Here is a 17323-nt window from a genome sequence, read left to right as displayed (position 1 = left end):
GACTTCCGATTAATCGAATAATCGACTTTTAGTACTCAAAGTTCTAAGACTCGAACTCGACTACGTACTTGGGTGAAAACCGAATACTCGACTATTCATAGTCGATTTTTCGACTTAAGCTATGTTCTCATTGTAATTTCAATCCGTTGTTCGCTCTCACAATTAGGTATACGAATTACCCGTTCATACGGCACGATTCGTAATTCATAGTAACATAATCCCTTTTTTTAAATTTTATATTTGTTGATTTTTATAGGAATTTGTACGAAAGTACATGAAATTAGCATTAATAATAAAAAAAATTATGATGATGATTGCAAACATATACATGACGTTATACATTATTTAAATTTTAAAAATTGTTGAAAAACGCGAATTATAATAGCCTCCGAATGACGTATTATAAGAAAGTATATAAAAATCTACTTATATTTGAAAATACCATTTAAATTTTTTTGACATATCAATGCTCGCAAGCGTTAATGCATCTACCTGTATTCTTCTGCCATGTACAGAAGGTAGAACGTTATTAGGTGTGTCTGGTTACTTTTCCAGCAGGAATTGTCCAGCAACTTCTTTCTGAGAGAGTAAGGTAGTTTTATTCTCTTTTGCAAGGAAAATGCGAAAAGTAAACAGTCGGTATTCCTGCAGAAGCTTGCAACTAATCAGCTGATTTGTCAAAACAAACCAATTTGTCCCCATAAGGAGAATTAAAACAAAGGAAGCAATACTAATTTTACAAGTTTTTTAAATAAAAATGTTGGAAATAGTCTTTTATTTTCTTATTACATATTAACATTTACGTTTTTCACATTTTGTAAAGTTGTTCTCCAAAAACTATTAGTCTTGCTAATTTCAAAAAAATATTTTCAAATTGAAAGCACAAAAAGAAATAAACAAACAATTGAATGTCGATGAATGAGAAGAAGAAGAGTTGCAAGTGATTGCAAGAAGAAATTTGTCCAGCAAGAATTTGCAAACTCTCACTGAAAGAACTGTCAAAATTTCTCTTTCTCCAACCGCTCTCTTTTGCAGAACTTTCGGGTTAACAGACGGCTTCCAGTAACAATTTGTAACAATTGTTACAAATTTTAGAGTAACCAGACACACATATTGTTTTCGTTGGCCTGATTTCGACAACCATACAGTGTTGCCAAACTTCAATTTGGGACTATGTAATAAGCACCTTGGACACAATGAAAACATCCGAAGCTGAAAAGATTGTTTATTTTCAGAAAAAAATCTATTTTCCTTAGATTTTTGTTTTTCATTTCAGTGTTTGTCTAAACTTGATTGATATTCACAATCAATTCGCTCATAATTAAAATATCATCATATTGATCCATAAGGACCTCCCTCTCAACCTTCCTAGCCCGTTTAGGAAGGATCAATCAATATTTTAGATGGCTCCTACGCTAACACAAGCAATTACTGATCATGTAGATGGTCTGCTATTGTCATGATGAGTCAACCTGTTGTTTTTCTTGGGGAGACACTTTTAGTCTTTTCCAGAACTGCAAGAGTGTAGAAGTTTTTACTACGATAACCGATTTTCCTTTTATGATATCGAAGAAAAATGCCAAAATATTATATTCTTGCAGTTACTGGAACATATGTTTCAATTTTTCCCGGAAATTTAAAGCCATTTATAAAAACCTAATGACACGTTCGTTAATTTGTAGAACCCTTCCCTTATAAACTTATTATTCTCTCATCCCAGAACTGCAAGCATGTAAAACTTTTTACAGAGATAACCGATTTTTTCCTTTATGATATTGAGAAAAAGTGTAAAACTAGCAGATTCTTACAGTTTCTGGAACAGAGTATATGCCGCATTTTACATTTCTAATCAAATTTGCAACTCAATAGCAATTTGTATATAAGATCTGACTTTTTTACAACAGTACACAGCCATGTTCACATTTGTCCCTGTTGTTTCCCAAAATGGTAATTCCTAATTCTACAACATCTAAAAAATGTTGTAATAAATACATACGTATAAAGAAGCATTTAAAATATACCTATTCTATCTACATGCTTCATGGGCGATTCCGTTTTGACACTAGTTTTGAATGTGAATATAATTAATGTGAATATCAATTCTTCTTTAAAATATAATTAACAATATTTTCTTTATTTACATCATATACAAGTTTTTGTGCAAATCATTTGCCAGGTTCATTTTTAATTCATATTTTTTGCAAAAATATATATTAACATATTAACAAATAATAATCATAGATTAGCTTAAATCATAAACTAAAAACAATAACAATAGCAAATATTACACACAGCTGAAGGAAAATTTTTGTGTTTAAATGATTGATGAAAACCTTTTGTAATAGCACAATTTTAAATAATTACAAGAAATTTCATCCAACATTTTTTTACAAAACATAGGTACCTGATTATGAGTACAAAGAATAATAGCATGCAATCCGATTCGGATTTCTAGAGTTTCCCTATTGGTTTCTCATTTTCTCACTGTATTTTTCTACATTGTAATGATAGAAAAATGATTTACTATATTCGAAAGTAGAAATCATTATGGCGCATGCCGGAGCCACCTTAAATAAACGTGGTCCCAAGCCGGAAAAGAGACCCGAAACACCATTTGTTGCATATATTGTGGCAAGCCGTTTAATGAGGCTGGCGGTGGGTAATTGTTTCACAGGCTTATCTGAAAAAGAGGAAATTATATTATTTTAAAGTACCTATTTCCCATTGATTAACAAATGTCCCTAGTCATAAGACCTACATATGTATTCTAAAGTATGCGAAATATTTCGTCATACTTTATTGAAAATATCAAGTCATGCTATTACAGCAAAATTTATAAGATAAGGCAGTCTGAACATATACACCCATACCAAAGACGTTGTTCGGTACCCTATGTCATATCATGTTCGGCAAAAGCTCAGCTTTACAACTTTTTGTTTGTCTGCATGTATTAATTGGGGAATGAATTTGTTTTAGTCCGGCAAAGTTTTAGCTTTTACTTGTATGAAAAATAAACCTTTGTCGGAAAAATATATATAAAATTAAATAAGGTATCAAATAATCGTTCATGTCTAATTTGCTCGCACGTTTCCTGTTGTAATTGATCGATAACACTATACAATAATGCTTACCTGCAAATATAACTTTTTCTCCAAATTCAATTTGTTCATGGGTCTTAACGACATCGAAGGGGGTTGTGACTGTTGCCGCTATCTGTAGTGAATAGAAAATTGTTAAACAAAACACATTGAACAGATAAGGAATGTAATGCATAGCAATGGCCATCCACAACACTACGATAATTTACTATACACGACTTTACTTACCGACCCAGAGACAGCACCCGCTATAAAACTGAAGGTGAATTTTGGCTCAGTCACACCATAATGCGATTTAATTGATTCATAGGATGCCCAATATATGCCAGAAAAGGGTACATCACGTAGTATAGTGGGACGTAGACCACGCCACAGACCCCATATGCCCTGTGAATGTATCACATTTCTTATGGCTGTTGTCATTTGGGCGTAGGTCATTTTTTCAGATTGCATTTTGGTGCGAATTAGCTCAACAGGATTCACAAACGTTACAGCACAAATACGTGCCGTAACGCCGGCCAAAAGGGGTACCAAAAGGGGAATGTCTCGTCCACGTGGAGAACCTTTTACTTCGGCCAGGTACTTATAATGGAATTCCAAAAATTTCGATTTAAATTGTTCATAGCCTACAAAGTAAATAATTGTCGATGGAAGAGCTGATATTAATGTGGGACCCAGGCCGGACCACAAGGAACGTATACCCTCAGTGCGGCTTATGTGAAAAAATGCATCCTGAAAAGTAGTTTTAATTACTTACAAATGAATAACAAAGCTGCACACAACTTACAATGGTGCCATTTAGAGGTTTAATAGGTTTAACATCAGGAAAGGAAGCTTTGGCATCACAAGGACACAAATGATCCATTAAGCCATTGCAATAAAGAAAACATTTGTTAGACATCTTGGCTTGTTGGGCCTGCAGACGGGTTTTGATCACATCCAACGGTGTCACTAGAGATGAGATAGTCAAACAAAAAGGAAAGTTATGTCAACAAATGTTTGTCTGTATGTAGTCCAAACATTAACTTACTGAAACATGCCGTCAACATCGCACCGGTACAGGCTGATGCAACTTGCTGTACCGGTCTTATATTGAATCGTGGATCATCCAAACGGGCAATGGCTTTTGAGGCACCCACAATAACTTCGGATTGTCCAACATCGACCCTTTGTAGTGGCAAAACTTTGGTATTGTCATTAAGCATAGTTGAATTGTCGTTCTTCATTTGGAAATTCGTCAGATCATGCAAATCAAATAAATTCTGAAAATGACACGATGACAATCGGCCAAAGACAAGAATAATATATTCTACATACCTATAACAATATTCTTGGGGTCATTTGTTTATTTTCCGGGGAAAGTTAATGGATTCAAATTGGGTGCAAAAACATTGTCCGGCACTAAACACGATACAATCAGACATCGAAGCGGAACTATTTTTCCCACGGCGTCAAAACACAAAATTTGATGAGCGAACAAACATATTGAATCAAGGTAGATGTACTAGGTAATCGCATCAGCCCAGCTGACGGCACCATTAAATGTCAAAACAAATTGTTGTAATGAAGAATTCGCCCTAAATGAATGCAACAACAAATTTGTTTATGTAGTCTTCCCTAAAAGTACTTTTTTATAATATTTCAAATAATTTAAGAGCAAGTTTAGAGTGAAACAAGTAAAAAAAAAAAATTATAAGAAAATGAAGGAAGGAGGTTAGAATGGAGTTCAGCTTTAAGAATTAAGTTAGCCTCAACATCTAAGATTCCCAAAGCACATCACGGGAAGTAGTGCAAGAATTCGACTCTTGCCATTTGCAGTTCCGGAAAACTTTCGGTTTAAACCAGTAAAATATAGTCATTATAAGTTTCTTGGTTTAAAAAATATCGCAATACTACAATTAATACTTATTTTACTCTTATTTGTTTTACAATAAAAACTTTTATTGCGACGTTCGTTTACGACGAGAGGCACACAAAATAAAATGTAAACAAACACCTCGTTTCTGATTGGTTGAAACAAATTTGCCGCAACCTTTAAATGTCATGGCGAATCTATGTTTTTCGCCTTAGATGCCAATTTTGAAATTTGAGGGGACCACAAAAGTTGCTTTGTTGTAGCAATTTGCCGCTGCGGTTACCTGTTAGATCTACCTTGTATTGAATGCTCTTTGTTCCATTCAAATTACTCTTAGAACCATGGTACAATGAAGAGAAGGTAGGTCAACTTTGAAAAAATTGCAAGTATAGAGGTCTACCTGTTTGGCTTGTAATGTCAGAATTAGTATCAAAACAATAAAAAAATCAAACAACTTGTTGCTTTTATTTTGAATAAATGATTGAAAAACGCGATAACTGAATGAAAGGTCAAAACTTCTTTTCAAAATCATGTACTATATATCTCTAAAGGATTATTTCGCTACAAAAACTCTAGATTTTGTAGATGCATACGTTGAAATAAACATTTTGAAAACACCCGAATTTGAATATTTTCTGAACAATTTTTTGTTTTTGAAAAGAAAACACATACATAAACAAATAAAGATGACATATTAAGCCAAGAAAATAAAAAAATTGAAATCATATGGTAGTTCTGCCCTACCTTGAATTCATTGTACCATGCTTAGAACTACGTTTAACTGTGTGCCATCCCTAATTAATGAGAGCATTTATCGAAAATTTAAAAAAAAACTATGTTTTCAATAAAAAGGTCTATATCGGGTAAGTGGATCCGGGTCCAGGCGGGTCAAAAATATGGGGTTCCAGGTCCGTCCCCAAAAAAAAAAAAAATAGTTTCACGGGATCAGGGTAAAAATACCTACCACTGAAAAAATTTCGAAAATCTAAGAGTTTTTACTAAACTAGAGTTAAGCCATAAAATAAATATGTATATATATATATATATATATATATATATATATATATATATATATATATATATATTTTTTTTTTTTTTTTTTTTTTGGAAAAATGGATATCATTCTTCCAGTTCTGGAACCGATTATATGTGTCTCCACCTTGAGGTCATCTTGTTTGCTATTGTGTACACCACATATGTTATTTATCAACTAATAATATTAATCGATATTTACAAAGAAAAAAACGAAATCGACACTATCGCCTGAGATTTTTGTCAGCCCTCAGACATTATTTGCCGGTTTTTTCGCTGGGACACGTCGGCTGCCGTTTATTTGTCTGCGAAACTTAACCAAATTTGGAATAAATTTTGTGCTGCTTCTAATTTGTGTAATATCTTCCAAAATAAGCAACATATTGCAAAAGAAACAAATTGCTTAACATAAAACAAAATTAGTTAAAAAAATACAAAAAGAATGATGGCGTGGAAAAATGTACTGTTCGTGTCATTGGCGATATTCGCATTGATGCCTTTTATTGCCACAGCAGAAGAGGAAGAGAAAAACTTTGCCGTTGAATTGACTGCAGACAATTTTGATGAGGCTATTGCGAAAAATAATCATTTTGTTAAATTTTTTGCACCATGGTAAGTTGATACCTAATTTTAGAATTTATTTGAATTTCTTGAACAGACAATAGATCCTTTGTTTGTTGGGAATATATTGTGCATGGTTAACTGTTTTTGCGTGCAAAATTTTCCTTTGTTCCCACTCTCAAACAACCAACTAATTTATAATGAACACGTACTTATTGCATTTGATAAGCTTCTTGAAGTGGTATCGGCGACGGCGGGTCAATGAAACAAAAAGGGTGAAAACATGAAGTTTGATCGCAATTTTTGATTACCGCTAAATTTTGTTGAAATTAATTATTTCTTATTTTAATAAAGTTTGAAAACAATGTACACGCTGCTTAAGTAATCTCTATTGTCGTATTTGTTGCTTGTGCGGTGCCGAGGGAATCTTACATCGCTTGTTGTGTACAAAGTTCTTTATCGCATCCATTTCAAATGTAGGGTATTAGTTCATTAAGTCCCATTTGATTTTTGTTAAGTTGACATGTCTGATCCTTACACACTTTGCATTTCAAATCTTCCGACGATGATGATAAGAGTATCCACATTTTGGGACCACATAGTACTGATTACAAACAACATAAAATGGAAATTATGTTTATGTGCAGCATTAATTCTTATCAATACGTGAGGAGTTTGTAGTTCTATATTAAACGTTTAAAAATGTTTCAATTGTTGAAAGAGTTAATTCTTCAAAGATAAGCTTGATGTGTCGTCGATTCATAGACTAATGAATCACTATTAATGTATTGCAATATTAACTGGTTTTTTATGTTGATTGGCCATATGTGTAGTTTGGTGGTTATGCTAATTAATAACTCTTCAGAAGTGTTGTTGATATTGGTTTCGCTCTTGAAGTGTGGGTATGTTCAAAAGATAATGAATTTCATTGACTATAAAATCTCCATATCGTTGTTCATCCAACAAAAATTCCTTCCATTGTATAATCTAATAACTTGATTCTCATGGTTTGCAAAAATGATTCCAATTTGGACTTTGGACGAGTATATTGCAAGTGTCACAGTGTTTCCACCGCAAGATGATTTCGTTGTAGGATTTTTCTAAGATTTTCTCACATGCTAACAAAAATGAATTGTCTGAGGTAGAATTTAAGGGAACTGGGCAACATCTTTTATGGGGAATAAACAACTGATTTCATGATGGAACTATTTTCGAATACAGGTTGTTTTCGGAATCCAAGTTCTTGATGGGTGTTTTGCTAATCTGAATCGAGCACAAGGTCCCATGATTGTTCTGTGTCCTCAATATAGATGGGATCCTTAAATAAAGTGAAAATTAAGTACAAATATTTGTCTTTTGCAAACGTCCTGAATGACTGGATGGGTATTGTTAATCTGAAGAACATGGTCAGAGATTAGCAGCTGGGGATATTATTTTATCGTCTTGTGATATTTAGTTTGTTAGACTAGGTTCAAAAGTTAGGTATTAGATAAAGCACCCCATATTATTTCCTTCACGCCGAAAAAATGGCTTGAATGTTAACCAAAGCAAATTCTAATTAAGAGAACCAGGAAAAGACAAAATTGCGAAACTCATTTCGTCGTAACTCAGGTAGCTTGGTGGTCTCGTAGATTTCAATCTTTGGTTCTGTTGGAAATGACGATTATATTCCTGCAAAAATTCCGGCAGAATCTTGAGGCCAAGTATTTCAGTTCGATAACATTGTTCCTTTCTTTAAAGGGTGTTCATTGTATCATTCAATTGGATTTTTACTAGTTTTTTACTTTTGCTAAGGCAGGCTTTTATAGTTAAAATAATTTTGTTCTTCTCTTTCGAATCGAGATAAGTGACCAAGAAGAAGTGACTAGAGAAGAAGTTTTAAATTAGATCTAAATATGTTGGGGCTTAAGAATTTCTACAATATAGTTAGTAATTAGTTCCAAAATAAAATAATTTAAAAAAAAAAAATGAACAATTCCTATATTTCCTAAGAATTTGTTAAAAAAAAAAACTAAAAATGATAGTATATTAAGAACCAAATCAAAATGCTTGACATATTTATTGATTGCATATTGATTGATTTATTGCCTCCTTCTTGTACATGATGATATGGGATTAATTGTGACTTTGCAACAGTAAGTGCAACTCATCACCGAGTATTATTGTTGGTGCATTAAATTGTCAAGTATTTAATTTCATTCATTTATACGCTTTGTTCTTGCACAATGTTGCGACGATGATTCTATTTTTACCAAACATATTTAAAATAATAGAATTAACAAAATAAAAATGTCTTTAGCTTTCAAAACTAATTATTTATGAGCCCAAAACCGAAATGGTCATATGTTCATTTATGTTAAATGTCAATTTTATTATATTTTCAGGTGCGGCCATTGCAAACGTCTGCACCCTCTGTGGGAACAGTTGGCCGAAATGATGAATGTTAAAGATGAACCACAAGTTATCATTGCCAAAGTTGATTGTACCCAACAGCAAGAGTTGTGTGCCAAACATGAAATCACCGGCTATCCCACATTGCGTTTCTTCAAATTGGGTGAAACTGAATCGGTGAAATTCAAGGGCACCCGTGACATGCCAGCCATTACCGAATTTATCAACGAGCAATTGAACGCAGACAATGAAATACCTCATGGCGAGGAAAATGAAGGAGAGAAAAAGACTGCCGAAGTCGGTGCTGTTGAAAAGGGAAAACTTGTTGAATTGACTGAAGACAACTTTGCCAAGCATGTATCCAGTGGTAATCATTTCGTTAAATTCTATGCTCCCTGGTGCAGTCACTGTCAACGATTGGCTCCCACATGGGAAGAATTGGCCAAGGCTCTACAAAATGTGCAAGATGTTAGCATTGCCAAGATTGATTGTACCGTTTATCGTCCAATTTGCCAAGACTTTGAAGTTAAGGGCTATCCAACTTTGTTGTGGATTGAAGATGGAAAGAAAATTGAAAAATATTCTGGAGCTCGTAGTCTGGATGAATTGCAATCGTATGTTAAGAAAATGCTTGGCAGTGATGCAGCCACTGAGGCTCCAGCTGCTGAAAAGCCTTCCGGTGATGCTGATAAACTGCAAGTATTGCAATTGACCGGCGACAACTTCCAAGATACCGTTGCTGATGGTGTGACCTTCGTCAAATTTTATGCTCCCTGGTGTGGTCATTGTCAAAATTTGAGTCCAGTTTGGGATCAATTGGCTGAAAAAATGCATTCCGTTGCCAATCCCATTAAAATTGCCAAAGTTGATTGTACCGCCCCCGAAAACAAGAAGCTATGCATTGAACAAGAAGTAGAGGGTTATCCCACTTTGTTTGCCTACAAAAATGGTGTACGCCAAAGTGAATATGACGACAGCCGATCCCTGTCGGAATTGGTTGCCTATATCACCAAATTTATGAGACACGACGAATTGTAAATTGGAATATCGAACATCCTTCCATAAACGATTCCACCGTTTCTTTCTATCAATTTCTATGTAGCAACATTTTATTGAAAGAACATCAAAATATGCCATCATGAAGAAAAACAAAAACATGTTTCACACTTGCATTTATTGTATCTCTTTTCCATCATTCATTATTGTCAATCTTACTTTTGTCTTCTTTTAATTCGTATGTTTTGTTTATTTAGTTAAATTATTTCTTGTGTATTGTTTTATTTTTATAGATTTTGTGAGTGAATGTTTATATAATTGTTTTATTTTTTGGAAACTGTTTTTTTTTAACTTTATTTTGTTCTTGTAAAATTATTAAATGGCCACAATCATTAAATTAAGATAAATAACTCAAATCACATGAAATAAAAAATGCGTAGTTTTTAACTAAATGAATATACCTAAAAGAAAAAATGTGTTTCGTTTTATAAAATTTTCAATGTGGCGGAAATTCCATAATTGGACCTTTAATGATTTCCTTTCCAAATATATTAGTGGTATTATATATATATTTATATTTATATATTTTTACAACAATACAAAATCTATCTCGCGGGAGTCCATTATTCCCAGAGATTCAGACCGACAAAGTTACGGCCTCAGACGAAACCAATTCCATCTTAAAAATTAAAGTTTGGAGCTTTATATCTACTATATTTTTCAATGCTACATCCCAAGCACTGCCTAATTTACTCCGTTGATAACTTACATACTGAACATACCCTACTATTTGCATTCATGTTGGCAACACCGTACATTTTCACTAGCTCTCGGTTTTTTCAAAAACACATTTGGAATAGTATTTGGCTTCAACATTCACTTTCGTATCGATACACAGAACAGACACATAGTTCCTTTCTTCATATGGTTCCCACATAATGAAAGATTGTTTAAACTTTAATAGAAATCTTTTAATTACAACGGGGGTCGAGTCGATTGTGAAACAGCGACACCCAGCCGCCTCATTTTTGCTTTATTCAAAACAACTAGTTAGGTGACTCCAATCTACTGAATCTTCCAGCTGATTGGAACTTCTCTTCCATCCCAACCACCCCCTCTATTTTATCATACTTAATCTTTACGGCCGTTTCTTTGTTTTTTTCTCCTCATTCGTAAACTTTTTGTGCTTATCTTTTGACACGCACGGGACGCTTTTAATTTAGATTGCACAGATTGCGAAAATACTAAAAATCGTTCAGCTTCGTTGACTGATTACAACAAGAAACATTAAAATAATTAAAAAGCGACGAATATTTAGGATATATAAACACTATGAGCCCAGGAAATATTTCCAAGGATATACAACATGACCAGTAAATAAGAAAACCAAACAAATAATATTTATTGCACCGTGGACTAAAACACAAATCGACGCATCGAAAAAATGTCTTTCAATTCGAATCAATCCAATAACAAGGAAGAGGGCCAGGAGTATGGTCTGATAACACCAAACATGGAGGTGGATGAGCAGAGTCAAGATCAGGATCCTACAATAAGTGTGGTAAGTTAGAAAGGCACACCGTACCCAGTTGTCCAACAATTCACAAGGTTTATTTCTCATGTACTCATTGCAGCAAGTTATGAACAATTCCAATAGTGTTCTCAAGAAAATTGCCAACCTGTATGCCGAGCAATTAATGTCGGATATTATCTTGGTTGTGGGTGAACAACAATATCCCGCCCACCGTGTCATACTCTGTGCCAGCAGTGATGTATTTCAAGTGATGCTAATGAATCCCGAATGGAATGAATGCCGCAAAAGAGTAATAGAACTTGTTGAAGAACCATGCTGCGAGGCGGTATTTCCACAATTTCTCAAGTATTTATATGTGGGCAAAATCGATATATCATTGAGTACTGTGATGCCAATGCTGGCCTTGGCCCACAAGTACAATGTTCAGGATCTGGTCGACCTTTGTGTACAATATATGATGAAACACATTGCCAAAGCAGCTACACAAGGTTTTCTAGTATCATGGCTACAGTATACTATTGCTTTTAGTCCACAACATAAAGAACTAACGGAAGCTTTGAAACGGTTTCTAAAATGGAATTTGGAAATTGTATCGGAATCCAGAGATTTTGTTGAACTGGATGTTAGTGTCATGGCAATTTTATTGCAACAAAATGATTTGGTTGTGAGCAGTGAATACAAGCTATTTGGAATACTACAGAATTGGTTGTTGCAGCGTAAAGATTTGCTTGATAATGATGATTCCCTGACAGATGCTGAAAAGCAGGAGCATTTCATTGCGTTGGTGGAACAGACAGTGGTACATATACGATTTGCCATGATGACACCTCGAGAGCTGGCCCATTTGCTTATATTTCCTCTGTTGGAATATCACAAAGAGTACATAGTACAACGCATGGCCATTGGAATGTCATATCAATCGGGTCAAGAGGAACGGGTGCAGGAGGTGCGGAATTCTCAAGATGGTTGTCTTCAGTTTACTCCGCGCTTGTATTTGAATGATACCTGGAGCATTAGCAAAATGGTTAATAATTTCGATATGATTGAGAAGTATAGTAATTATGTTACATGCTTCTTCACGCCGGGAAATATTGCGGAGACAGAAGATGGTATGTAGAGAGAGTATTTACGACTTTTTTAAATATTTTTCTAATCTTCTATGAGAATTTATTTTAAGAAATAATAAGATTTATTGTAACGGTCGTACTATAGGGTTTGATATGTCTGCCTTGGCCAGTGGAATTGGTTTATTCCAGGCCAAAGTTCCTAATGAAAATGTGTTTTCTTAAGTTCAGCAGGTTTTTAATCAAACGAAATCTTTGTCTTTTATAACAATATAAATAACAATAAAATGTGATTATTCTGATCGAAAAAGGTAGTCTCCGAGGTAAAAACAATATTGGTCCTTTGAAATTTTATCTAATTTTCTTTTATTTTTGGACCCTATGAGGAATACATTTGTGCCTCAACTATAAGGTAGATTTTATACAAATTTTATCGTCCTGTTTGAAACTTCTATTGTTCCATAATGTGTCATATTTCCCATATAATATGACACCATTTTTCGATCAAATTGCTTGTAAATTTTCATTTTTAAAACTTCATTGGGGTTTTTGGAAGAACGTACAAATCTGGAGAGTGTATTAAAGCCTTGGGCATGCAAATATTTTGGCCGCAGACATTCCAACAGGACTCAGCACTATCGCACTCAGCACGCGCCACCCAAGAATTGTTACAAAGTGAGGTTCCGTGCTTCATTTCCAGCGCATAATGGCCACCAAAAACTCCGGATACCAATTTGTTGGACTCTTGTGTCTGGAGTATTTTGGAAAGCAAGGTTGGCACTAAAAAATACTAAAGTGTCGATCACCTCAAGCAAGCGCTTCGCCGCAGATCAACATTCGGGCAGCGTGTGATGGTTTCATTGGCCGTTTTAAGGCCATAATTCATGCTAAAGTTGACCAATTCGAAAAAATCTGAACTTATTCTAAAATTTGATGCTATTTCTTTGATTTGACTTCTTTTTGCTTTCATTCAACAAAATTAAAAATTGTGGCGGTTGACTTTGTTGTAGTTTTTTTATCTCACCCTGTATTCTTTGCATTTCCCTTTTTCTTGTTGGAGGGATTTTCAGATGTGGGTTGTTGTGATTTAAACAAAATTCGTAAGGATAGATTTCAACTCTCTCATCCTCCTTTAGTATGATATAACTAAGAAATTAAAAAAACGCTTAAAATAAGTATGGCCTTACCAAAAAAGAGGAAAGTCTGACGTAAAATGTAGTTGTTTAAAAAAATATTTAATCTTTATATTCACTTGTGTAATAACAATTATTATTATCTTGTTTGTTTACATTCTAGAGCAACCATTCACCTGGGAAGTGGAATTCTTTCCGCGAGGTATTAAATACAACAAAGCCAAAATGGTTTGGGGGGAGGATGTTCCAGAAGTTTCCATTAATACAGTACGTGTAAGAGTTACATGTAAACATTTGCAGGTGGAAGAGAAACGATTTAAGGTAGGCAAATTCCATTTGGAACACTTGTTTTTTATTTTAATAAATATTTCTTTTTTTTTTTTTTTGCAGATTGCATGTCTCATAACTGGTGTACAAAATAAAATTGATCATATCCTAACGCTACATGAACGCACTGAATATTTTTCAAGTAAATCACGTGTGGTGAATATTGACAACCTAATACCCTACGACGAATTGGCATTATCTTCCATTAATCTATCGCCACATTTGGTGGGTCCAAATCGTAATAATTTAGAACTGCAAGTTATTATTGTGCCCATGGGTCCCTATACCTGCCGTAACACACCATCATTTGATTTTAAATGAATTTTCGGTTTAAAGTTATTCGACTGAATCAAAAGAACAGAAACAAAAGAAAACAAAACGACTGACTACACTCCGTAACTTGTGTGCAACCATCCCTAAGTGCATCCCCCTTTATTATTTTCAATTCTTTCTAAGTGATATGCCATCAAATACTAACCACAGACATCTAACAAATTGTTATGATTTTTTTTGCTTTAAAATGAATTTAATTAATTTCTTAATTAGTTCATGTTGTGTTATTTGATTTTATTATAATGTTTAAGTTAAAGATTTCTACCAATGTCTGGTTAAGGTATTTTAAATGGAAATTTTATTCCATGGTTATGTCTAAAAACTGGAGTTTAAAACGACAACTGTTCCATTGCTACTTTCCCTTACAAATTTGAAAATCTACGTTCTAAAGATCGTTATAATATTTTTAGTTCGGTAATGGGCTTTAGATAAATGTGCAGTGCTTTAATTACGTTTTTCTTTTTGTTTTGTATAATAACACTAAAACAAAAATGAACGTCATTTTCACCAGAACAAGTATAGAGTATTAGATAAGTTTGGCATGAATTGTATATTTTTTCCAAAACTAGTGTTATTTTGCCATTTTCTCATAATCGTGAAATTTTAAATGTAATTAATTCCAAAATAAATACCTTTTTATAGGCGAAATAAAAACAAGTATATTACTCTTTCATCATTGTTTCTACATTGTATGGGTTGTTGTGTTAGGCAGGTTGGGTTTTGCTTTTGTCATTTTGAACAATCTTCAGTTAGAAGATCTTTTTGAGTTTTTTTTTATAGAAAACTTGTTTTTTTGAGAACATTTTATGTCCTGTGTGCAGTCTTTCTTGAAGAGACTCTTTTGTCTTTGAATATATGGCATTTGGAAGTTTCTGTCAAACGTCTATGAGATCTTTTGGTTTTTCATGGAAAAGTAAATGGATGTTTGACCTTTTGGTATTCTATTAGAAGACTTTACGTTCTCTATAAAAAGACTTAAGTCTAAACTAAAGTTTACAAGTTTTACAAACTACAAGTTTTTAATGTTTTTGACATTAATTTTATTTAAAATTTCTGGTCTTTAAAGTAAACCCATTTTTGTCTTCTGAATGAATACATTTTGATCTTTCATGGAACGACAGTATGGCCGTGTATCAGTTGATTTTTCAGTACCCTATTACAATTTCTTCTATTTTGAAATTAGAACACATTCAGGACTTCCATAAAAAAACATATTTTGATCTTTAATTAGAATTGCTTTAGGAAGAGCTTTATTAAGGTATCCTTTAATCCATATATATTAAGGAATAGTGACATAACTGACCGACCTAGAATCGACTCACAGACAAAGCGGCTGAAGCTAGAATTATGGAATTTTGCACGAATGTCAGTCTTGGTACGTAGGCGTGTGATAAGTCTTTGAAAATTCGTACTTAAACCGTACGAAAAGCACTAAAAATGGAATATTTTGCATTGGACAAACGGAATGAGACAGAATTCTAAAATTTGAAATGAGAGTCAATGATGGATTGCAGGATAGATGCACCAAAGAGTTTTTGGAAATTTTTAAATTTAAGGTTACGAAAAGTTATAAAATGTTCAACTTCTAGAATGGTACCATTTAATATTATGTGAATGGATAGTGCCAAAATTTTATTTTTTTTTTTTTTGGAATGTGTACTAATTGTGCGAACTGTACTAAATGGCACTAAGCTTGGAACATTTTGGTTTAGTGTGAACTGATGAAGCTGGAATTTTGAAATTTTGTATTGGGGTCCCCGTTGGTGGTTGGTGTGTGATAAAGAGGTGGTTTTAGAAATATGTACTAAATGTACACGAAAAGTACTAAATAGTACTATATTTGGTACAATGTGGTATTTAGTGAACAGAAAGTGCTTGACATGTGACAGTTGGTATTAGACTTATGTTCATGTGTAGTCTGGGCATATGGATGTGGTTACGGAAATGTGTACTATAATTGTACGAAAAGTACTAAATGTTACTAAACTGGGTATTGGTTGAAGGAATAGGACTTTATTTCGATATTGAGGTGTCTCTGTTGGTGTCTGATATTGAGATGTGGTGGTGGTTTTGTAAATGTGTACTATAATTGTACGAAAAGTACTAAGTGGTACTAAATTTGGTCTTTGTTGAAGGAAGAGAGATAAAAACCTTAAATTTGATATTAAGATTACAGACGATTTGAGGTTCGACGGTGGTTTGGATATGCATCACACATTTGTACGAAAAGTACCTAATGGTTCCAAATATTATATTGGTAAAATGAATAGAGCTGGGATCAGAATAGATCCAACACACAGAAGACAATTCACCGGAGTCGGGGACTTAAATTATTATTATTATTATTAAAGTTTAAGCCATGCCATAATTACAGAAGGTAGAACAAAGCTACCGCCTTAATACAATTTTTTTTCCTTTGGTGCCCTTATTCTGTCAAAACATATACACTTTTTATGTATGTGTGTGCATTGTTCTCAATAAAGAATATAATCAGGGCTGTCACAGAAACCATGTCGGTTTTGCTTTTTGTCGTTTTTGTAAACCAATGTTGGTTTCATTTGGTGTCATGAAACCAAGATGGTTTTGTCAATTTCGAATTTAAATAAAACCAATGTTCGAAACAGCTGTTGTTGCTTACATGTGTTGTTTTTTTATTTGTCATTGAAATATCAGTAAAAGTAAAGTAAATAAAAAAAGGAGAGATTAGAGATTTCAGCAACCCACTGGAGTTGCCGGAGATAGCGTAAGTAAATTTTTTTATTGTGAACTTACTCATAAAGCTGCTTTGCAGATTTTTGGTTTATGGTCCTTTACAAATTCTTTAAAAATCCACGTTTATGGTCCTTTAAATATTCTTTAACAAATCCTTAAAAAAACCACGTTTGTGGTCCTTTAAATATTCTTTAAAAAATCCTTAAAAAATCCACGTTTATAATCCTTTAAAAAATCTTTAAAAAATCCACGTTTATAGTCCTTTAAAAAATCTTTAAAAAATCCAC

General features: G+C 33.6%; 3 protein-coding genes across 3 annotated transcripts; 2 read left to right on the top strand and 1 right to left on the bottom strand.

The window, feature by feature from the left end:
- Window positions 1-2100: 2100 nt before the first annotated feature.
- LOC101897082 (probable mitochondrial glutathione transporter SLC25A40) lies at window positions 2101-4562 on the bottom strand. The gene is made up of 6 exons (XM_005176791.4): window positions 4416-4562; window positions 4129-4360; window positions 3886-4049; window positions 3327-3830; window positions 3132-3213; window positions 2101-2680 (listed from the first exon to the last, which is right to left on the bottom strand). Exons 2-6 carry the CDS (start codon window positions 4322-4324, stop codon window positions 2463-2465), a joined length of 1164 nt encoding a protein of 387 aa, XP_005176848.2. The 5' UTR covers window positions 4325-4360; window positions 4416-4562; the 3' UTR covers window positions 2101-2462.
- Window positions 4563-6237: 1675 nt separating this feature from the next.
- Window positions 6238-10322, top strand: LOC101896909 (thioredoxin domain-containing protein 5 homolog). The gene is made up of 2 exons (XM_005176790.4): window positions 6238-6597; window positions 8931-10322. Exons 1-2 carry the CDS (start codon window positions 6428-6430, stop codon window positions 9973-9975), a joined length of 1215 nt encoding a protein of 404 aa, XP_005176847.2. The 5' UTR covers window positions 6238-6427; the 3' UTR covers window positions 9976-10322.
- A 720-nt stretch (window positions 10323-11042) lies between these two features.
- LOC101896736 (BTB/POZ domain-containing protein 17) lies at window positions 11043-14997 on the top strand. Its single transcript, XM_005176789.4, has 4 exons — window positions 11043-11494; window positions 11568-12576; window positions 13828-13985; window positions 14055-14997. The coding sequence occupies exons 1-4, from the start codon at window positions 11378-11380 to the stop codon at window positions 14310-14312; spliced, it is 1542 nt and encodes a 513-aa protein (XP_005176846.1). The 5' UTR covers window positions 11043-11377; the 3' UTR covers window positions 14313-14997.
- Window positions 14998-17323: the final 2326 nt, after the last annotated feature.

This window comes from Musca domestica, unplaced genomic scaffold (assembly GCF_030504385.1).
Source record: "Musca domestica strain aabys unplaced genomic scaffold, Musca_domestica.polishedcontigs.V.1.1 44, whole genome shotgun sequence".
Taxonomy (NCBI): Eukaryota; Metazoa; Arthropoda; class Insecta; order Diptera; family Muscidae; genus Musca; species Musca domestica.
The sequence above is the reverse complement of the archived record's forward strand: the minus strand, read 5'-3'. Positions and strand labels throughout refer to the sequence as shown.